The 23168-nt window shown below is 37.8% G+C and overlaps 3 protein-coding genes across 5 annotated transcripts in view; all 3 read left to right on the forward strand.

Moving 5' to 3' along the window:
• The window catches only part of LOC127971250 (microfibril-associated glycoprotein 4-like), a 70021-nt gene extending 66641 nt beyond the window's left edge, over window positions 1-3380 (forward strand). The window contains exon 5 of the mRNA XM_052574147.1: window positions 2872-3380. The gene's annotated coding sequence lies outside the window, so the exon portion shown is untranslated. The remainder of the gene's footprint in view (window positions 1-2871) is intronic.
• LOC127971099 (microfibril-associated glycoprotein 4) overlaps window positions 1-22838 on the forward strand; it is an 89943-nt gene extending 67105 nt beyond the window's left edge. For 2 of the 3 annotated variants that reach the window (XM_052573891.1, XM_052573896.1), the window contains exons 4-7: window positions 21164-21319; window positions 21837-21933; window positions 22078-22245; window positions 22394-22838. In XM_052573891.1, coding sequence (XP_052429851.1) covers window positions 21164-21319; window positions 21837-21933; window positions 22078-22245; window positions 22394-22644 — 672 coding nt within the window. In that variant the 3' untranslated portion in view covers window positions 22645-22838. Of the gene's footprint in view, window positions 1-20889; window positions 20910-20976; window positions 21030-21112; window positions 21320-21836; window positions 21934-22077; window positions 22246-22393 lie in introns of those variants that run through there. The other variant, XM_052573895.1, reaches the window with a different exon arrangement.
• Window positions 263-3380, forward strand: LOC127971098 (microfibril-associated glycoprotein 4-like). The gene is made up of 6 exons (XM_052573887.1): window positions 263-379; window positions 495-547; window positions 627-833; window positions 1070-1166; window positions 1319-1486; window positions 1676-3380. Exons 1-6 carry the CDS (start codon window positions 289-291, stop codon window positions 1930-1932), a joined length of 873 nt encoding a protein of 290 aa, XP_052429847.1. The 5' UTR covers window positions 263-288; the 3' UTR covers window positions 1933-3380.
• Window positions 22839-23168: the final 330 nt, after the last annotated feature.

Raw genomic sequence — 23168 nt, forward strand, 5'->3', positions numbered from 1 at the left:
TATTATTTACATATGTTCATCAGAAGAAAGAAACACATACAGGTTTAGAACAACATGAGGATAATTAAATAATGACAAGATTTTTATTTTTGGCTGAACTAGCCCTTTAACTTGTTCATTGTTTCTTGAGGCGTTGGTTGCAAATGCAGATAAAATCAATGTTGAAATAAATTTCCTTTTCAATTCCTCTGATGATAACAGAAAAGGTTGCAAAAAGCAAAGACAAAAAAACTTGTCCTTTTATGGCATCAACACCATAACCGTCCTATAAAGATTTTTTTTTGGTACATGTCAGACAAAGTGGAGGATCCTGATGGTCAGAAAGATATAAAAAGATGCATTCATCGCCTGAACATTCACAAGATTCTGAGCGTATACGGTGAGTTTTATAATTTTACAGGAAAATGTATATTATGGTTTCTTTCTTCAGAAAATGGCAGAATGCATGTTTATTCTGTAATAAAGGGACTGTATTTGTCTGAACTGTATTTCAGGTGAATCTGATCCTCTGAGCTGGACGTCTGAAGCGATGATGACTAACATGATTGTGAGTTTCTGTGAGAATGTGAGTGTGATTTTGTCAGATGTCGATCAGCAGACTCAGATCTTGAGTTTGTGTCTCTTAGGTGTTGCTGTGTTTGTCTGCTCTGTTTCCCGTCTTAATGTGCGCTGAAGAGGTCAAATCAGATTTTCTTTATGTCAAAGACTGCTCTGATATTTATGCGAGTGGATATAGCACCAGTGGTGTGTACACCATCACCACAGCAGATGGACCGGTGCAGGTCTACTGTGATGTGGAGGCTGTCGAAAAAATTGAAACGGGACACTGGCTGGTATGTGATTCAATGTGCAGAAGGATATTTTATTATCAGACACACCCCAGTGTGAATGACATCATGATTTCTAGTAACTATAATAAGCTGCTATTCAAATAGTCGCTCAGTTATTTTATTTATGCTCTTTATATCTGTCAGAATTTACATTTGTTACAATAAAGGTTGTACACCTTTAACATATTTTTAAAGATGAATGATGTGTGAAAACGATGAATGGTTTCTGAATGTTTCAGGTGTTTCTCAGGCGAATGGACGGCGAGGTGAATTTCTTTAGGCGATGGGAGAGTTATAAGACGGGTTTCGGTAATAAAACAGGCGAACACTGGCTAGGTGTGTATTTTTGTCAGACGTTTGAGCTTAATAACGCAAACAGTGAAAGAATAAACAATCACAAACAGAGAGACAGGAAGGACTACAGTATAAATGCTGATTATATTTGTTATTAAAGTTATTAAACCAGTTTTATTTCATGTTTTCGACAGGTTTAGAGCTTCTTCATCAGCTGACGCGTAAGGATCAGTATAAACTCAGAGTAGATTTGGAGGACTTTGATGGGAATAAGGCTTACGCTGTGTACAAGTCTTTCTCTGTGGGCTCTGAGTCTGAAGGGTACAAACTGCAAGTGAGCGGCTTCGTCAACGGAGGAGCAGGTGAAACAAACTTCTGACAGTTTAGTTTCCAATTTCTAAATGTACTAGTGAAATGAAGAATTTAAGCAGATAAAATGATAGTAATTAAGTATTTAGTAATTAAAGATTTTAATAAAACATTTTTTAAAGTCACTTTATTTTAAACGTCTAAATGAAAATGTCTCCAATGAAAGTTTCTCCTTTCTGTAGGTGACTCTTTATATTATCACAATGGGATGAAGTTCTCTACCTATGACAACGATCAAGATAATTCAGGGAGCAATTGTGCTATGATATATTTTGGAGGAGGGTTTTGGTACAACAAATGTTATTACACAAACCCCACTGGGCACTATTTGTGGGAGAATGATGGGACATTAATGGACACTGGAGCCACCTGGTACTATTGGAAGAACAGCTGGAATCCTCTGAAGTCCATCACCATGAAGATCAAACGTGTGAAGTAGAGCTGGGCTTACAAACGCTTCACTGCAGCTTTTTGTGCACATCCACAGCTTCATGCATATATCTTAAAATATGGTGACAAACAAGTCCATTTTTATGATGAAAATTGTTTCAAAACGTGAAGAAATTTTTAATATGAAACAATTTCACTCATATTCTCTTGAATTAAAAAATATATATAAAAAATAATTTGGCAGGTGCCTGAAAAATCCTTTGCCCTTTAAAAAAAAAAAAAAAACTGTGTTGAAATTCCAGGACTTGACTTGATGATGTTTAGGGTTATATTTATGCAGAATTATTAAAAACTATCAAGTGTTCACAAACTTTTAAAGCAGCACTGTATGTTATATAATTTATACTACCATTATTTCATAGCATTATGCAATGTTATATACAATTTTGTAGAATGTTGTAAGAAATGAATCTTTTAATCACATCACGCTGGACATTTCAGTGTTTTAGAAACACAAAAACTAAATTTGTCACCTGGAATGTTGCCAGAGAGATATTTTGCTTGCAGGACCGTTTTTAAACATCCACACCAGACTCAGTCAAAGATGTCTATGTTTCTTTGTTCACAGGTATATTGTCTGATTCTCTGTTCGCCATTGCATTTGTAAGACTGCCAGCAGTAACATTAATAGAAAGGGGTGTCCACATAGTTTTAGCCAAATTTTGAAATGAATGATGCCAGTAAATGTACAAATACACAGATAAGACAATGACAGAACTGGGTCTTAAACTCGACCTTATTTCACTCTTGCACAGGTTTAGGAGTCTGGTCTGGGCTGCTTTTCCTTAAAGCATGGTAAGCCTTAATTCAGGTTTCAGTGAGACTATGATGTACTTAAGGTTACAATGCTTTTGGGAAATGCAGCCCTGATCTGCTGTGTTACTGTTAAATAGACCTGACACATTTCAGTAGCTAATTCATGAGTGAGGTTCACCTAGTGTTGCTTGGACATTAGATCAATATGTCAACATTTCATGACACTGGAAGAATTTCAACACATCTGTTGTGAAAAAGTGCAGTCACCGTTGTGCTTCAAGTTCATCATGCCAGCGATCTAGCGATAGCAAGACTATCTTGATCATTTTTCAGAGAGTCGTTTTTCAAGTTGTCACAGAAGAAGAAGGTTAATTTTGCTCAAATCCCTGGCATCTTTAGAAAACTTTAGTTATTAATGTGTAAAATTAAATTCACTTACATTTTTGAGAGGAAAACATTTTGTGGGTGAAATCCTGTCGTTTCAAAAGGCATCAGTAGGTTTGGCAGTTTCTCTTTTCCCAGCTCATGGCTTTTTTTTCACTGTGATTGTTCTGTAATTAATTATATTGAACATTTTATAATATGCATGGCATGGGGGTCTTTATCTTATTTTCTCTTTAAATAAAATGCAATGGGAGCTGCTGTTGCTATAGTACAGAATAAAACTTAATACTCATCACATTGAAAGATGAAGAGTGCATTTCTTGTTCACTTTGTAGAAATATTTTATGTTCAGCAAAACAAAGGCACTCATACACTACTTTTTGGAAGAACTATCCCTTTAAGCTTTTATTTTTCTTAAGGGGTTTGTTGCAATCAGATAATCACTTTCAGATTAAATCAATATAGAAATAAATTTCCTTTCTGATGGCTATGGGTGAGTATGACAAAGCAGGTTGTCAAATGAACAAAACCTTGTCCTTAATCGAACCCATTACTGTCCTAAAGAGATTTGAAGTGTTTTTATTTTTTATTTTTCATGTAAATGTCAGATAAAGAGGAGGATCCCAGATTTTTGAAGAAAACTTTCGGTCCTATTTAAAGTTGGTGCTAGTACAGGTTTGAGAACTAATGTCCTGGTTTCACAGACAGGCCTTAGACTAAGCAAGGATCATAGTTAAGTAAGGACGTTTAAGTCATTTTCAGTAACATGCCTTAGAAAAACATTACTGTTGTGCATCTTGAGACAAAACAAAGTTTTTTTTTTTTTTTTTTTTTTTTTTTTTTAAAGATCAGTCAGTGCAATTGTCTTTTAGTTGAAACCACTCAGAATTACATTTTAGTCCAGGGCTGGTCTTAAGCATTGTCTGTGAAACCAAGGGTACAAGTAACACAGTTTGCTCATGTTTTACAATAAGGTCTTTGTTTGTTGTACATGGAATGATAATGTTCTTGATTTTTTGTACTAAGTGTGTGTTTTTATGTGTTAGTAATGCTATATGTCATGGGGACAAAAGGACTCCACAAGGATAGTAATAAATAATGACCTTGTGGACATTTTGAGGTCCCCAATCAGGAATCAGGCTAATACATCTTACAGAATGATGTTTTCTATGATGGCCAGATTAGGTACTTTTGTATATAAGTGATTTTGCATTGTTCTCCAGACTCTTTCTAACTCTGCGGACCCGGTACCGGGTCAAAAAATAGCATACAAAATGTTTGTGTTTCATTTGCAAAGCCTTCCTTATATGGTATCAGCCCATATATGGGTTCATTTGAAAGCTTAGAGTGTTTTCTTTACAAAGAATACCATTAATCTGGGTTTTATGATACATAAAGTAGTTAAATTAAGCTAAGAAATATATCCCCCCCCATACATTTCCGTCTAACGATTGCGAATAATTTTTCATAAGAATGTGTATTTAAAATATTTTTCACAAAACAGTCAAGTCATATATCACATTTTATTGTGTGACAATCACAGATTGAATGATCTTCAACAGAATCGAGATGTAAAATTTCTCACCTCATTTCACATTATTATTTATCCATCTTAGCACCATTTCATTCAGCCGCAAACAGCCACTTTTAATATAATGTTAAAATAAGATTTATTTGAAATTAATTACAAATAAAATGTACTTAAGTGCCGAAAATAACATTTAATTTGCTCTTATGTGTGTTCTTTAAAAGTATATTATTTCTGCAATAAGTACACATTATAAATATATACTTAAGCGCACTTCTTTTTCACATGGCGCATTATCAAATCTCAAATCTTCCATTTATTATTATTTTTTTGTTGAAAAAGCAGTGGCAACACAGGTTCATGCTCATCTTAGTAATAATAACTTGTATGAGTGTTTTCAGTCAGGGTTTCGTCCTAAGCATAGCACTGAAACTGCACTAGTGAGAGTAACGAATGACCTTTTAATGGCTGCTGATGACGCGTGGTTATCTATTCTTGTTCTACTTGACTTGAGTGCAGCTTTTGACACAATTTCACACAGTATTCTCTTGCATCGACTATCTGGCATTGGTATCACTGATATTCCTTATGCCTGGTTCACTTCATACCTTTCAAACCGCACACAGTTTGTACAACTAAAGAAATTTAATTCCCAACCTTCTCCTGTTAGCTGTGGTGTCCCCCAGGGCTTTGTCCTAGGCCCCCTATTGTTCCTAATTAACCTTCTCCCACTTGGCAATATCTTGTCAAAATTCAGTATTAAATTTCACTGTTAAGCCGATGACACTCAGCTTAACATTTCTACAAACCCTGATTCCATTCTCCCTCCCGCCTGTCTTACCAACTGCCTTCATGAAATAAATGTTTGGTTTTCTGCCAATTTCCTCAAACTTAATTCCAGTAAGACATTTGTACTAATTCTACTCTCTCTAATTCATGCAGTTTTTCATTATCCATTGATGGTTCTTCCATTTCTCCCTCCTGCCAGGCTAGGAATTTGGGGGTCATCTTTGACAGTACCTTATCATTTGATGCTCACATTAATAACATAACCAGGTCTTGTTATTTTAATTTCACCAATATTGCTCGCCTCCATCCATTTCTCACTCCGCATAGTTCCTCTATTCTTGTTCATTCCCTTGTCACCTCCCGCATCCATTATTGTAACTCTCTATTATCTGGTCTACCACACAGATCTCCTCATAAACTCCAGCTGATTCAGAATTCTGCAGCTCATATCATAACCCGGACTTCACCTATTGAACACATCACCCCATCACTTCAACAGCTACATTGGCTTCTTATCAACTTTTGGATTGAATTTAAAATTCTCCTCCTCACACACAAATCTCTTCATAACCTTGCTCCACCTTACCTTTCAGACCTCTTACATCCTTACACACCTTCTCGAACTCTCCGTTCCTCTTCACTGGGTCTCATCCATACACCTTCAGCTCGCCTAACCACCATGGGCCATAGGGCCTTTAGTCGTGTTTCTCCTCGTCTTTGGAATTCTCTCCCAGTCAACATCCCTAATTCAGACTCTTTATCTCAATTTAAAGTCAAACTTAAAACTAATTTATTCAGAACTGCTTATCTTCTGTGTTTACTTTGTGCACTCAAGTCCAGTATTTTTATTTTTTCTTATTTATTTATTATTATTGCTGTTTTTTATTGACATTGTTATTTGCTGTTATTTTCTGTTTTAATATTGTTACTTGTTGTACGGTGACCTTGAGTGGTTTGAAAGGCGCCTTAAATAAAATGCATTATTATTATTATTATTATTATTATTATTATTATTATTATTATTATTATTATTATATTAGATTCAGAGCCTCAGTGTAAAGCATAAAATTATGTTTTTGATGTAAGACTAATTTATTGAGAATATGAAAGGGCTGTCACTGCAGAGCTTGTCTTGTGTGTAAAGTCCTGGTTTGGCTTGCATTCAAGTGATGACAATGTGATAACATGCAAACACTGGAGGTCTGTACATTTAATTTAAGTTTGTTTATGCTGCAGATACTATTTATTTCATAATTGTGAGGCTGATGATGTATAATTAGCTGCTGAGACACCCGTAACCCTACTATTCCTACTTCATCCTCCAACAAACGTTATGGGGAGATTTGAAAGTAGAGTTTCATTTGGAACTGTAACTCTTTCAAAACAGTCATGTTGCAACCCATTCTTTTTGAAAGTTTCAACAGCTTTTTAAGTCATGCATTATTACTACATGTTTTGGTTTGTTTATAACAGGACACCATAACTTTGTACATGTCCAAGGTGTAAAGCTTTATGCATTGTTAAAGTTTCTTGTTCTTGTTATTATTTTATGTCAGAATTAAAACATTCAAAACAAGTCAGTTGTTACAGTTGCTGCATAAGATGTATTCATTAATTAGAGTTTATTAACGTTTTCTTAATACTTTGGGACTAAAATGTACATGAAATTACCTAACCATGATTAACTGCAATATGCATGTAACATGAAATATGAATTGACAGGTCTGAGATTTGCTCGATATCAGTTTGACACTATGCTAGAACTCCGCTGCCAGGAAAGTCTCAAAAATACACACGCAAATCCGAGGTGTTTTTATACAGTCTAAGGGCGATTCACATTCACTGCATATTATGGAGCCAGAATGATCTCAATAACAATTCAAGAAAAAGACGCGATGCACACATTAATAACCTAGTGCACATGTATGCGAAATAATAAACGTGCACGAAAAAATAATAATAATTCACGTGAACAAAATAAGAATATAGATATTCATAAAATACATTTCACAAATGCAGAACACAATTCACGCATGTTCAACTGTGTACATTTTTTTTTTAATGTTTTTGAATTTTTAAATGGGCTGTGAATGTGAATCGCCTTGGATTTGGGTGTTACCGCTCATCAGTCGCCACTCAATGTTGTGAAAACATACTCGGACAAAAGCCTCCATATTTATTACTGATACCAAACCAAATTGGGTAAAATCAAGCCAGTTTCCTAACCCAACAGTCTCAACCGAGTGTTTGGATTGAAACAATTACCAGTATGTTTTATATGTGTATGCTATAAAAAAGTACACAGCCTGTTTTATAAGACTGTTGTTGTTAGGTCAGTAAAACGTTGCGGGTTCTAATCTAAAGTGTTACCAAATTTTCCAAACCTTTAAATAACATTTTAATCATGTCGAGAAAACTGGACCAAAACCATTATTAGAATAATAAAAATAGTTATTTAAATATAATATATAAAAAAATATATAACCCAAATATTTTGGGTTAAAGAGTTAGTAGAACTATGTAAGAAATGTTTTTGTAACCTTTAAATAATCATGCCAAGAAAACAAGAAATTTGAGACGTTTTACTTGCAAGACAGTTTTTAAATGCCAATATTTTTATTCGTTACATACACAATTACATCCTCACCAGACTCAGAAAAATAATTCCTTTTTACACAAGTGCATTAAGTGATTCCCTAGAACAACAGTTCTCAAAGTCTTAGTATTAATTCATAAGCACTTCTCAAAGACCCGGAGGGAATTCAATCCTGACCTGCCACCATTTCATATTTCAAGAGCACTAATTATATTTGCTATTTTGATAAATGCATGTTAAACTTGTAAATCATTTGTTTAGTTTTTTAAGTCTTTTTAGAGATGGTCCAAAATGAAAGCGAAGGCGAGATATTTAAAGTTTCCTGCTTGACATTGTTGTCGTGACATCCAGTGAGCATATGACTTTTGACAAAATTGGGCAACACTTCATCATTCTGTATGAGTTATTTTATTTATTTATTGTTATCACTTAGATTATGGCCATTAGACTTATTATAGCAGTGTCCAGTGTTCCCATACAGTGTCCATTGAGTTATTTGTTGTGGCCCGTCACACAGGGCAGACAGGTGAACACAATGGTTAATAACTAATAATGAAATGAAAAATGAAATAAGGAAACAAACCAAATAAGTGCAAACAAGAACTGGACAGACAAGGTGACAAGACCAAAATGAAATGACAAAACAAAAGAAGTCCAATACTGGGACATATTTTAACATACATAAAATTAATTGTTTTACCACTTTTACACTTGCTATGAATTTTGAATGCAAAAGCCACTTTATTTTAAATCAAGTACATTTAAAATTGTGTTGATTTGTTATGCATGTTTATTAAAAACAAGTTTTTTTGTAGAATTTGAGAACCCCTGCCCTAGAAGTTAAGATTTATCCTCATAGAAATGACTATAACAGCCAAAACCAATAACAGAAAGGGGTGATTACATACTCTTTAGCCATATTTTGTAATAAATGCCAGTAGCTGCAGACAGATACACAGATAAAACCATTAATCTGACAGAATTAGACCTTAAACGTAATGTCATTTCACTCTTGCATGTGACATTAAGGGGTCTTGTTTGGTCTGAAGTGTTTCTGTTAAATACATGTTTTCAGCAGTTAATTCATGATTGAAGTTCACCTAGAGCATTTCAAGACACTGCAAGAATTTCAAAACTTGTTATTTAGAAGTGGAATCATTGTTGTGCTTCCTTTTTCACTCCAGCGATCTCCTTTGATCACTTTTCAGCGAGTCATGGGTCAGCTGTCACAGAAGGAGAAGTTAATTTCACATCCTTTTGTAACCGCTAAAAGGCCTGAGATCTTTAGTAAACTTTAATAATTAACATGTAAACAGCATATAAGATACAGCTTATATAAGGCAATGTAATTATGGCAAATTAGAAGTTAAATAACAAATGTAAATACACTATTAGAAAAACAAACACTTTTTTATATTTACTAAAATTTTACCAAATGTTTCACAACATTTAAAAACACTGGCTGTGGTGTTGAAGAGTACACTCTTAGAAAAAAAGGGTTCATTGGGGTTCAATATAGAACCATATGGTTCTTTACTCAACTCTAAAGAACCTTTTATGCTAAAAAAGGTTCTATAATATATAATATAATAAATTATTGTTTGTAATAACTTAATATCACATTTTAATCATGCAGATTTTTGGAGAAAAACTGAAATGGCACGCTTCGTGTGATATTGATTAACTACATAAAATTATATAAATATATACATTTTCAAACCCCCATATCTTGAATTTTGTGATCATTCACATGCATTCATAAATGCTTCTGAATACACCGAATAACGCAATGAAAGAACGCACTCAAAATGCACACGCGCCATGCGCACTAGTATGACTTCATAATGTAACTTTACATTAGCCTAGATGCGTGCACTTTTTAGGCACGATTTGTTTAATTTTTGAATATACTTGATACTCTTAAAAGGCACATCATTAAAACAAAAAAATACGACTTTACATATCACACCTAAACACTTGTGGAAAACGTAATTAGAACTAGCTACTAAATTAGTTAAAAATGCCTATCCATATACAGATGTGATTCGCGAACCCCAACTTCCACTCAAATGGCTCAAATGAATCGCTATCCAGCTCCGAACTCCTGACTCAAATGATTCACGCTCCGAACTCCCAAACTAACTCAAATTATTCGCGAAACCGTTCCGAATTCCCAAACTGATTAAAATGATTCTCGCTCCGAACTCCAGAACTGACTCAAATGATTCACACTCCGAACTGCCAAACTGACTCAAATGATTCGCGAACCCGCTTTGAACTCCCGAACTGACTCAAATGATTCGCGAACCCTCGATGAACTCCCAAACTGATTCAAATGATTCGCGATCCCCAAACTGAGTCAAATGATTCGTGAACCTGCTAAGAACTCCTGAACTGATTAAAATGATTCGCGATCCCGCTCCGAACTCAAATGATTCACGCTCCGAACTGCCAAACTGACTCAAATGATTCGCGAACCCACTTTGAACTCCCGAACTGACTCAAATGATTCGCGAACCCTGGATGAACTCCCAAACTGATTCAAATGATTCGCGATCCCCAAACTGAGTCAAATGATTCGCGAACCCGCTAAGAACTCCTGAACTGATTCAAATGATTCGCGATCCCGCTCCGAACTCTCTAACTGACTCAAATGATTCGCGATCCCGCTCCGAACTCCCGAACTGATTCAATTGATCCGCCATCCCGAAACTGACTCAAATGATTTGCGATTCCGCTCCGAACTCTCGCACTGATTCAAATGATTCGCAAGCTCCCGAACTGACTCAAATGATTCGCGAACCCGCTCCGAGCTCCTGAACTGACTCAAATGATTCGCGAACCCTCTTCGAACTCCCAAACTGACTCAAATGATTTGCAAACCCGCTTTGAACTCCCAAACTGACTCAAATGAATCACGCCCAGAACTCCCGAACTGACTGATTCACAATCCGAAGTTCCCATCCAAATCAAATGACACTGAAAGCGCTACTATTGGTTTAGTTCTCTTATTTTATAACATTTACTGAAATTAAGGTACGAAAAGTATGTTGTTAACAAACAAAATATCAATATTTCCATTCCAAACTGCTTTCCACGTCGAAATATCAACAAACATAACCAGGTGAGCAGATCACTCTCTCACTATTTGGTTGCTCCAGTCTTTATCCACTCATCATCATCATCATCCACCAATCAGAACACACGAGAACTCTTTGACTCTTTGAGAACTCTTCTTCAAAAGCTCTTGCAGCAGCTCAACACTGGTTGTCTCTGAGGTGGTTGGATCACATCAGATTGTGGTTAATCTTGCAGATCATGACTTATATCTACTCTTCCTCTCCATGCAGTTTGGTAGCCTAAAATAAAAATTCCTCCTTTGAACTCCCACCTCTTCTGTAGGATTTATTGTTCTGGGTCTGAATTTGGGTCTCAAAAAAGAAACATTTTCCATCTCCAAGGTGAACGTTATGACAGTTTACTGCTTAAACAGCTAACAGGGAACATTCTCAGAAGATGATCTCAAAGTTATGATACATATGTTACATATACATATATGTGCTTGTTTATTTTAAACATTGCATGGTGAGGGTCTTTAAGTTAAATCTCTTGTACAATGTCTTGTAAGCAATGCTGGTGTTCTGTGTTTGGATGTAAGACTGAACATATAAGAGTCATCATTTTATCAAAAGATCTGAGCCACTGAGGATGCACTGGGTCCCTTTCATTTTTGAAAGTAATGTGTCTCAAAATAATGTGGTTATAGTGCTCAGCTAACATTTTAACCATATTTTTGTGTGTGATTTTAATAAAGCGCATAGCAGAAAAATTATCAAAGTATCTGTGTGTATGTGCGTTAGTCATCTTTCAATGTAAATGGGTTGTGAAAACTCTTCAAGTACATAAAAGTTTCAAATAACATTTCCGAGATGTCCTGGTTCAGTTTCATAGTTTTTTTTTTTTACGTTTTAGGTTCAAACGTATGGCTTAACACTGGTTATCTCGCTCTCAGTCATGTAGCTTCTACCGACTGTTTATTGCTGTAGGTATGCAAAACAGAGATGTATACACTATGCCCTCTTCTGGAGACTGGGCAGGATTATGCAAACCCATTTGCTTTTAAAATGGTACACATCAAAATGGCTCTTTCTTTAAACACCCCCCAAACATGTCATATTCCATGTTTTATAATAAATGATCTTTGGGATATTATGCTTGGTGAAAGAGATGCGTTTTTAATCTAGACTTAAACAGAGACAGTGTGTCTGAACCCCGAACATTATCAGGAACGCTATTCCAGAGTTTGGGAGCCAAATGTGAAAAAGCTCTACCTCCTTTATTGGACTTTGCTATCCTAGGAACTACCAAAAGTCCAGCGTTTTGTGACCTTAGGGAGAGTGATGGATTGTAGCGTGGTAGAAGGCTAGTTAGGGCCTTATAGGTAAGTAATGATAATTTGTAACTGATACGGAACTTAATAGGTAGCCAAAATTGGGGTAATATGATCATATTTTCTTGACCTGGTAAGGACTCTAGCTGCTGCATTTTGGACTACCTGTAGCTTGTTTATTGAAGAAGCAGGACAACCACCTAGAAGTGCATTACAATAGTTTTTTTTTTTTTTTTTGCAGGAAGAAGCTCAATTGAGCAGACACAACTTTTTCAAAAATTTTAGACATAAATGGAAGATTTGAAATAGGCCTATAATTTGCCAGTTCACTAGGATCTAGTTTTGGTTTCTTAATAAGAGGCTTAATAACCGCCAGCTTAAAAGATTTTGAGACGTGACCTAAAGATAACGACAAGTTAATTATATTGAGAAGCGGTTCTTCAGCTACAGGTAACAACTCTTTCATTAATTTAATTTAAAGGGGGGGGGGGGGGGGGGGGTGAAATGCTCGTTTTCACTCAATATCCTGTTCATCTTGAGTACCTATAGAGTAGTACTGCATCCTTCATAACTCCAAAAAGTCTTTATTTTTATTATATTTATAAGAGAAAGATAGTCTGTACCGATTTTTACTGGAAAAACACGAGCGCCTAGAGGCGTTACGTGTGGGCGGAGCTAAAGAATCACGAGCGCCAGTAGGCTTTTGCGTTGAGAGCGTCTGGAAGCTGTGACACAGATCCAGAGGCTGAAATTTAACAAGAGCAGCATCAGCAAAGGCGGTATGCTATGTGGTATGTACTGAAACTGTATATATTTGCTTAGCGGTTTTGGAAAATGACTAAGTTCCACTTTATGTCGTCTTTTTTTTTTTTTTAAGCTGTACATGTGAAAGTGCAGTTTGATGACAACATCGCATGTTGTTATCTTGATGTGCTTACGCGCCGATAGCTTAGTTAACAACACAGAGATATTTGAAGCAGTTTTACTCACCGCCTGCGGTTCCAACACACGATCGTGACCCTTTTTCGTTGGGACTACATTATCCTTAAGAAATAAGCATCATAAAACAAGCATCTTCGAAATGCAGGGAACAAACAAAAACACTTGCACAACTCCGTTGATGCTCTGTAAAAATAAACTCCATTCACTGGTCCCTTAATGCTGTTTCTCTTTTGGTAATCTGTGCAGGGTTGTCTTGCCCTGGCAACCAAAAACACGCTTCTTTTGTGACTTTTCGCGACGCTCTCGCTCTGATCAGTGAAGTCTGTTGTGTTCTCAGTGCTCTGCTATACGGGAGCGCGCGCTCTTCCGGCAGAAGTGCCTCAGGACCCATATAAGGAAATTCCGCTCCATCTAACGTCACACAAAGCCATACTCGAAAAAAACTTTCCAAAACTTGTGACAAACCGGAAGAGGTTTTTTTGGAACAAAAATACTCCTTCAAACGTACAACTTAATTTTTGAAACTTTGTCCATGTTTAGCATGGGAATCCAACTCTTTAACAGTGTAAAAAACTCAATATGCATGAAATAGCATTTCACCCCCCCTTTAATGGTACAGGATCTAATAAACATGTTGTTGGTTTAGATACAGTGATAAGTTTATTTAGCTCTTCCTGTCCTATGGTTGTAAAGCACTGCAGTTTATCTTTGGGTGCGATGGAAGTGTTAGATGCTGTAGAATCTACATTCGCTATTGTATTTCTAATGTTATCTATTTTGTCAGTGAAGAAATTCATAAAGTCATTACTATTAAACATTGATGGAATATTTGAATCAGGTGGCGTCTGGTAATTTGTTCATTTAGCCACTATCCTAAATAAAATGCTCTGTGCTAGCAGTTTTTAGAGCCTGTCTATAGCTGGACATACTGTTTTTCCATGCAATTCTAAAAACTTCCAAGTTAGTTTTTCTCCATTTGCATTCAATAGTACGAGTATCTTTCTTGAGAGAGTGAGTATTACTGTTATACCAGGGCACAGTACGTTTTTCTCTAACCTTTTTCAATTTGATAGGGGCAACAGCTTCTAATGTATTAGAGAAAAAAATGCCCATGTTGCCAGTCATTTCATCTAGTTCATGACTATTTTGAAGTACACCTTGACTTTGAAGTGGAGATCTCGAAGACCGGAGGGGGGAAGGCCTGGCTCGCGTCCTCCGCTGGATGCACCCAGGGTCCGTGGTGTCCCGGCACCAGGGTGAAAGACATCTGGGAAGATCGTGTCCTGGGTGCACCGGGCCTGTGCAAAGAAACACACAGAGTAGACGTGGTGGGACTGTTAGCAGCACGCTGTATACTTACCCCTGACTTGTGAGCGTCAACCCGGGATGACTCCAGCGCGGCTCTCCGCTCTCTCAGCTGGGCCTCCCTCACCTCCAGGTCTCGAATCTGCTTCTCCGCCCCCTCCAGCTCGAGCTGCACCGAATGCAGCTCAAACGTGTCCTCACCTGTAATTAAAGGAGGGGTGATGTCTCTAAGTCAAAACACCTTGCTACTGGGGTTCCTCAAGGCTCAGAACTTGGACCACTTCTCTTCTCCATCTACATGACGTCATTGAGATCTGTCATTCAGAAACATGTCTTTTCTTATCACTGCTACGCTGATGACACCCAACTCTACTTCTCATTCCAACTAGATGACCGGATGGTAGCTGGTCGCATTTCTGCCTGTCTGCGTGACATTTCTAGCTGGATGAATGACCATCACCTTCAGCTTAACCTTACAAAGACTGAACTCTTGGTGATTCCAGCGAACTCATTGCTTCATCACAACTTCTCTATACAGCTGGGTTCGTCAACCATAAATCCTTCCAGGACAGCCAGAAACCTAGGAGTTGTGATGGATCATCAGTTAAGCTTCACTGAACACATTGCTACAACGACCCGTCCTGCAGATTTGCCTTATACAACATTAGGAAGATTAGACCCTTCCTGTCAGAGCAAGCCATCCAACTGCTTGTCCAGGATCTTGTTCTCTCCAGACTGGACTATTGTAATGCTCTCCTGGCTCTTCCTGCATGTACTGTCAAGCCTCTGCAATTGATCCAGAATGCAGCAGCGAGGGTTCAAGATTCAAGATTCAAGATTCAAGATTTTTATTCGTCACATACAAAATTATATATAGCATATATAACCAGCAGTGAAATGTGAGTCAGGTCCGCTCCATGGACAGTGCAATTATTAAAGAAAACAACACAGATGAAAATATACATAAATAAAGCTATGTAAGAATGAAATAAAAGTAAACAATAAAAATATAGGAATAAAATATAAAAAATGTATATTGTAGAATTAAATATAGAGCGCAAAATAATGTGCATGAATGTAAACTGTAGTCTTAAATATTAAGATGTACAGGGATGTACAATGGGCATATATGCATTTTACTGTAGTCTTAAATATTAAGATACTCAGGAATGTACAAGAAGCAAATGTGCAAAACAGGTTGACACTGTCAGTGTGTCAATGTGAGGTAGTGAATAAAGTGAAAATGATAAAGTGAACATTAAGTGGAGGCATGAGGATGTTAAGAAGCTGGTTTAGAGTTTAAGAGCCTGATGGCCTGGGGGAAGAAACTCCTCCTGAGTCTCTCAGTTTTTGCCATCAGGCTACGGAAGCGCTTACCAAATGGCAGCAAAGTGAAAATATGATTACTGGGGTGGGTGGAGTCTTTGATGATTTTTGCAGCTCTACTTCTGCAGCGTTTGAGGTAGATGTCCTGCAGAGAGGGGAGGGCAGACCCTGAGATGCGCTCAGCTAAGCGCACAACTCTCTGCAGGGCTTTGCAGTCTTGACTGGAGCTGTTCCCAAACCACACTGAGATACACTGAGTCAATACACTTTCTATAGCCCCAGAATAGAAAGTTTTCAGGATTGCTGGTGAGACCCTGAATTTCCTCAGCTGTCGCAGATGGTACAGTCTTTGCCTGGCTTTATTAACCTGTGTTTGAATGTGAGTAGTCCAAGTCAGGTCCTCCGAGATGTTTACACCAAGGTACTTGAAGCTGCTCACCCTCTCCACAGGGGTCCCGCTGATCATAAGAGGAGTATAGGGCTGCTGCTGTCTCTTCCTGAAGTCCACAATCAGTTCTTTAGTTTTGCTCACATTCAGAGAGAGACAGTTGTCCTGGCACCATGATGTCAATTTCTCTATCTCATCCAAGTATGCGGTCTCATTATTGTTGTGAATGAGGCCCAGAACCACAGTATCATCAGCAAATTTGATAATGGATGTGGAGCTGTGCGAAGACACGCGGTCATGTGTGTAGAGAGAGTAGAGCAGGGGACTCAGGACACAGCCCTGCGGGGCTCCTACATTCAGGGTGATGGAGCTGGAGGTGTACTGGCCTAGTTTCACCACTTGAGGTCTGCCGGTGAGGAAATCAAGGATCCAGTCGCAGAGTGAAGAATTCAGTCCGAGGTCTATGAGTTTGGAAGCTAGATTTATGGGGACTATAGTATTAAAAGCTGAGCTATAGTCAATAAATAGCAGTCTTACATAGTTCCTGTTATTGCTGTCGATGTGTGTGAGAGAAGAGTGCAGGATGTGAGAGATGGCATCATCTGTGGATCTGTTTTGGCGATAAGCAAACTGAAGAGGGTCCAAAGTATCCGGGATGGAGGAGCAGATGACGTTTTTAACCAGTCCCTCAAACACCTTCATGACTATTGATGTGAGGGCAACTGGACGATAGTCATTCAGACAAGAGGGTTTATTGTTTTTAGGCACAGGGATGATGACCGATTTTTTGAATGAGGCAGGAACCACCGATGTAGCAAGAGACTCGTTAAAAATGGATGTAAACAAACCAGCGAGCTGATCAGCGCAGGACCGCAGAACACGGCCAGAAATCCCATCAGGTCCGGCTGCTTTCCTTACATTCACTCGCTTTAGTGCCCTCCGAACCTCGTCCTCCGACACGGTGATCGCATGATGATCGCAGCTCTGACTGCTGCTTCCTGACACACTGATCGGCAGACTCGCACTGCTTAGATTGCTTTCAAAGCGGCCGTAGAAAGTGTTTAGCTCGTCAGCCAGCGACGGATCTGCTCTCACCTCTGCAGAGGATTTATTTCCAAAGTCACAGATGGTCCTTAGTCCTTGCCACATGCGTCGGGAGTCATTTAGCTGGAAATGTGACTCTATGCGTTCCCTGTATCTGTGTTTGGCAGCCCTTACTGCGCGCCGGAGAGCATAGCACGATGCTTTGTACTCGCTCATGTTTCCTGATAGAAAACCGGCGTTGTAAGCAGCAGTGCATTTGTTTACTGCTGCACGGATTGATCTGTCCACCCATGGTTTCTGATTTGAGAATGTCCTTATAGTTATTGTATCTGTAGCTTGTTCGGCTAGCGTGTTTACGAAGCTTAACGCTACATCCGTGAACTCGCTGACGTCAGATGAACTTGCACGAAACATGTCCCAGTCTACGTCATCAAGAGCCGCCTGTAACGTTGTTTCTGATTGGTCGGACCATCGCGTCACTACCCTCTGCACCGGGGGATCTTGAACGAGCCGTTGTTTATATTCCGGTGTGAGAAAAATGGCGGCATGGTCCGATTTGCCGAAAGCCGGTAGTGAGCGTGCTTTGTATGCATTCTTAAACTGAGTGTAGCAATGATCCAGTGTATTCGGTCCTCTGGTTGGACAGGATACATGTTGATAAAAATTAGGCATTACTTGCCTGAGTTTGGCTTTGTTAAAGTCCCCAGCAATGATAATAGCAGCGTCAGGATGTTTGTTGATGTTGCCGCTGAGCGCGTCGTGAAGCTCAGACAAAGCCAAGCCAGTGTCTGCTTGTGGAGGGATGTAAACAGCAGTGATGATGATCGATGAAAACTCCCGAGGCAGATAGAATGGGCGGCAAATAATGGATAAATGTTCCAGATGAGGCGAGCAGGAGCGCGACAGAGTGGAGATATTCCTGGGGTCACACCATTTCTTGTTAATCATGAAACAAACTCCTCCGCCTTTGGATTTGCCGGCCTCGGCTGTCCTGTCCATCCGTAAAACAGAGAAGTTTTCAGACGGCTTTACAGCAGCGTCCGGGACCAAGGGCGTGAGCCACGTTTCAGACAAACAAAGGATGTTACAGTCCCTAATGTCCTGTTGGAAACTTATCCTGGCTCTAAGATCGTCCATCTTATTCTCCAGAGACTGGACATTGGCGAGCAAAATGCTCGGTAAAGGAGGGCTGTGTGCTCTTTTCCTCAGTCTGTTGCGAATCCCAGCACGTTTCCTGCGGAGTTTCTTGTTCCGTCGCCTCGGGTGGTTATTCAGGTGGCCATTGTTCATCTCGGTGTTCCGGAGAATCTCAGATGGCCACGATGGGTTGGAGGATAAAGTGTCCTGAAACAGGTCAGTGAAGCGGTGTCCAATGTCCAAAAGTGTTTCCTTTTCGTATATGATCAGTGCAGAGGTAATGTGTGTAAAAAGAGAAAGCAAAAGTAGGTAAAAAAGTAAATAAAAACATAATCTAAGCAGAGCGACCTGGACGGCGACCGGACATGGCGGCGCCATCTTGAGTGGCTGGTGAAAAAAGATGAGTCTTTAGATGTTTCTTGAAAATGAGTAAAGACTCAGCTGTGCAAATTAAGATTGGGAGGTTATTCCACCAGCTGGGCACAGTACCTTGAATTGAGTACCTTGCATTCCTAAACCAGGACAAATGCATATTCAGCATAATATTAATTAGCATTATTGACCCAATGAGCCAAAAATTGTCTTCAATGAGCCAAAAAAGCTCATGTTACTCCTCTCCTCATCAGGTTACACTGGCTACCAGTAGCCGCATGCATCAAATTCAAGGTACTGAATTCAAGGTAACTCTCATGGACCTTTTCCTGGACTGTGCCCAGCTGGTGGAATAACCTCCCAATCTCAATTTGTACAGCTGAGTCTTTACTCATTTTCAAGAAACATCTAAAGACTCATCTTTTTTCGCCAGCCCTGAACTAACTAATACTAGTGCTTTTCCTTCTTTTCTTGTCTTTTCATAAAAAAAAAACAAAAAAAAAAACACCTGGCTGTTCTAGACTAACTGAGACTTGTTATAGCACTTGTATACTGTTGTTGTTCTCTTGTTGACCTGACTGCTTCTATTGTTCTCATTTGTAAGTTGCTTTGGATAAAAGCGTCTGCTAAATGATTAAATGTAATGTAAATGTAAAGGTCGACATTCATCCGCCATTAAAGCAAGTAACAGTGAGTAAAGCAATGGTAATGTGTGTGAACAGAGTATTAGCAATGCAAGCGCGGTTAGCAGCAACCACGCTGCTGATGCTAATGGGCTATAAGCTAATAAAGGACCCAGGAGATCAAAATAAAACTGAATTCTAAAACAAATTCTGAATGAATTTGTTTGGTTTGATTGATTCAATAAATAATATATTAAAACATGGATTTGCTGCCACTTACGAGCGATTCTAATGCCATCTTTATCCATGACATTCCTAAACCAGGACAAATGCATTTTCAGCATAATATTAATTAGCATTATTGACCCAAATTACTACATTTCACAAAACGTAACATCTACCATAATTTAGATAGAATAGAAAAGGTTTCAATACAAGTATTTCAGTCAAATTTAATGTATGCAGTATTTCAAATCTTTAACTCATGGGGGGAAATCAACCCATTGCAACAGTAGCCCAATTCCATGAAAAAAATCGCACAACTCTGTATCCAACATGAACTTTAAGAGTCCGATTTCACTGATCTCGGGTTGAGATGAGAGATTTAATGAGAGATGAAATTTGCCACTCAATAGATCCTGAGCTAATACTCACAATTATCTTATTTTGTAAGTTGTGGTTCCTTTACAAAGAAATTCTGAAACTGAAAGTTAATGGTGAGCACTCATTCAAAAGAGATTAAAATACTTTGCATATTCATAGGGTCTCCCTGATACACAAAAAATATATGCAAAATTAGAACGTATGCAGGAGCAGGCAGGACTGGACACAAAATTTGCAATAAATGCAATAAATGGCGACTGTAATAGCAAAAGCTGAATCCTGGACATTTTCGGCGATTTAGAAATCCCATTTTTTTTTGCAGTTTTTTAAGTCCAAAAAGAGGATGTATGGTCACCCTATTTAGTCATCAACATCATGTTAAAGATGTTTGATTATTTGCATGTCAACCAAGGCATCAGGACCTGGTCATATCAATCCCCTTAAACTAAGAAAAGAGTTTTCTTTACTCTTTTTCTTAAGCTGTCTGTTGCAATCAGTTGCATACAATCACTTTGGCTGAATGTCACTTCACTTTTTTTTATCAACACTTTCAGATGAAATAAATACATTTTTTAATTCCTCTTAAGATGATAAGGCAGGTTGCTCTAAAAAAATATGAAATGAACAGAATGGTGTCCTTTTATGGCATCAAACCTCTGACTGTCCTATCAAGATTGTACGTTTTTTTTTTAATGTCAGATGAAGAGGAGGATCCTGACAAACAGAAAGATATTTAAAAACACATTCGTCGGTTGAACACTCACAAGATTCTGAGCTCATACGGTGAGTTTATTCTGGTCATTTTGAAAATGACAGAATGCATTTATTTATATATTTCAATGTATTTCAGGTGCGTCTGATCCTCTGAGCTGGACGTCTGAAGCGATGATCACTAACATGATTGTGAGTTTCTCTATGTGAGAATGTGAGTGTGATTTTGTCGGACGTCGATCATCAGACTCAGATCTTGAGTTTGTGTCTCTCAGGTGTTGCTGTGTTTGTCTGCACTGTTTCCCGTCTTGATGTGCGCTGAAGAGGTCAAATCAGATTGCTTTCTGTCCAGAGACTGCTCTGATGTGTATTCAAGTGGGAAAAATGTCAGTGGTGTGTACACCATCAACTCATTAAATGGACCGGTGCAGGTCTACTGTGAGATGGTCTCCAGTGGAGTAAATGACAGAGGACACTGGACGGTACGCATTTCACTTTGAGCTGATGTTTTATAATCTTCAGAGATTTTATTAGCAGGTGCATCTCAGCATGATTCCCATGCAGATAACAAATGTAGTTTATAAAAATATTATGGTAACATTGTTTTGAAGTGTTTCTAAAATGTTGAAATGCCTGGTTTTCTGTTATTTAAAGGCTACAAAAAACATTTCTTACTATGTTCTACAAACTTTTTCATTTAAAACATAATGTTATTTAATAATAATATTTTATATTCCAAGAAAGTTTTTTTTTCTTCTCAGTTTTCTTGTTGTGATTGATATCATTTGCATGGTGTGGTACAACTGGATGATAACATTTTGCATATTTTTTAGTAACATATATTATTATTAAATATTATACAAATTGTAACTCAGTGCTTTCATTTGTGCTCTTCTTCTTCTATCTGGGTATTACATGTTAAATTTAAAAGTTAAATAGATGAATGATGTGAAATGATCATTTTGTGTGAAAGTGATGAATGATTTCTGAATGTTTCAGGTGTTTCTCAGGCGAATGGACGGCGAGGTGAATTTCTTTAGACCATGGGAGAGTTATAAGAAGGGTTTCGGTAATAAAGAAGGCGAATACTGGCTGGGTGAGTGATTTTTATGATGTTTTGGGCTACAAAAGGAAAAAAAAGAACACATTGAAAACTTGTACATTTAATCAAGACTGCAGTTTAAATGCAGATTTATATTTGTTGATTTACTAAAAAAGTAACCTTTTATGTTTTCGACAGGTTTAGAGTTTCTTCATGAGCTGACCAACAGATATCAGTATAAACTCAGAGCAGATTTGGAGGATTTTGAAGGGAATAAGGCTTATTCTGTGTATGACTCTTTCTCTGTGGGCTCTGAGGCTACTGGATACAAACTGCAAGTGAGCGGCTTCGTAGAAGGAGGATCAGGTGAAACAAACTAAAGATGTTTTTTGATAATGAAAATATAACGCATTAGACCATGCATAAACTAATGTTTTTTTAAAGTTATAAAAAAAAAAGTCATTTTTGACGATTGAACTAAAGTGCCTCTTATAAAAGTTTCTCCTTTCTGCAGATCAAACTTTTGGTTATCATAATGGATATAAGTTCTCCACCTTTGACAAAGATAATTCAGGAGCTAACTGTGCTAAAAAGTACATTCAAGGAGGGTTTTGGTACAGAAATTGTGATTATACAAACCCTACTGGTCTGTATTGGTGGGGGAAAGATGACAACAATTTCATGAGTGGACCCTTCTGGTACTACTGGAAGAACAGCTATAAATCTCTGAAGGCCGTCACCATGAAGATCAGACGTGTGATGTAGAGCAGGTCTTACAAACGCTTCACTGCAGCTTGTGCACATCCACAACTTCATGCATTCATATGGATCCTTCTTAAAATATGCACAAGAATTAAATCCATTGTCCATAAATACAAATGTGTTAAAATTGGGTTAATTACTTTTCAGCATGCTTTGTCTGCATTGATTTTGAAGCAATAAAAGTTTATGCAAAGCAATGTGTTGTTTTTCTGTGGGTGTTTGTAAGTATTAATCAAACAAGGAGCGCAATGCTCATGTAAGCTTCCTATATGATTTAAAATAGTTTATTCAGGGTTTCTAGGAAATTTTCAAATTCAAATTTAAGGACCAATTAATGGAAACACAATATGTCAATGTGTTCTCTACACATGCATTTGCACTCAGAATTATTCATACCATTGGTAAATATGATCAAAGAAGGCTGTGAAATCAAGTCGGCATTGTTTGTCAATTTGATATTTCATAAAAAAAATAATAATAAAATAAAGTAAAAAAATCTAACCTTTAATTTAAAAAAAATAAAAATA

Source organism: Carassius gibelio, chromosome B14 (assembly GCF_023724105.1).
Source record: "Carassius gibelio isolate Cgi1373 ecotype wild population from Czech Republic chromosome B14, carGib1.2-hapl.c, whole genome shotgun sequence".
NCBI classification, from domain to species: Eukaryota; Metazoa; Chordata; class Actinopteri; order Cypriniformes; family Cyprinidae; genus Carassius; species Carassius gibelio.

Bases quoted from the DNA above. Each gene is read 5' to 3' on its own strand.
- LOC127971098 (XM_052573887.1), top strand. From the start codon at position 289: ATGTCAGACAAAGTGGAGGATCCTGATGGTCAGAAAGATATAAAAAGA. The intron at 380-494 runs GTGAGTTTTATA...ACTGTATTTCAG, and splicing joins CAAGATTCTGAGCGTATACG to GTGAATCTGATCCTCTGAGC. The intron at 1,167-1,318 runs GTGTGTATTTTT...TGTTTTCGACAG, and splicing joins AACAGGCGAACACTGGCTAG to GTTTAGAGCTTCTTCATCAG.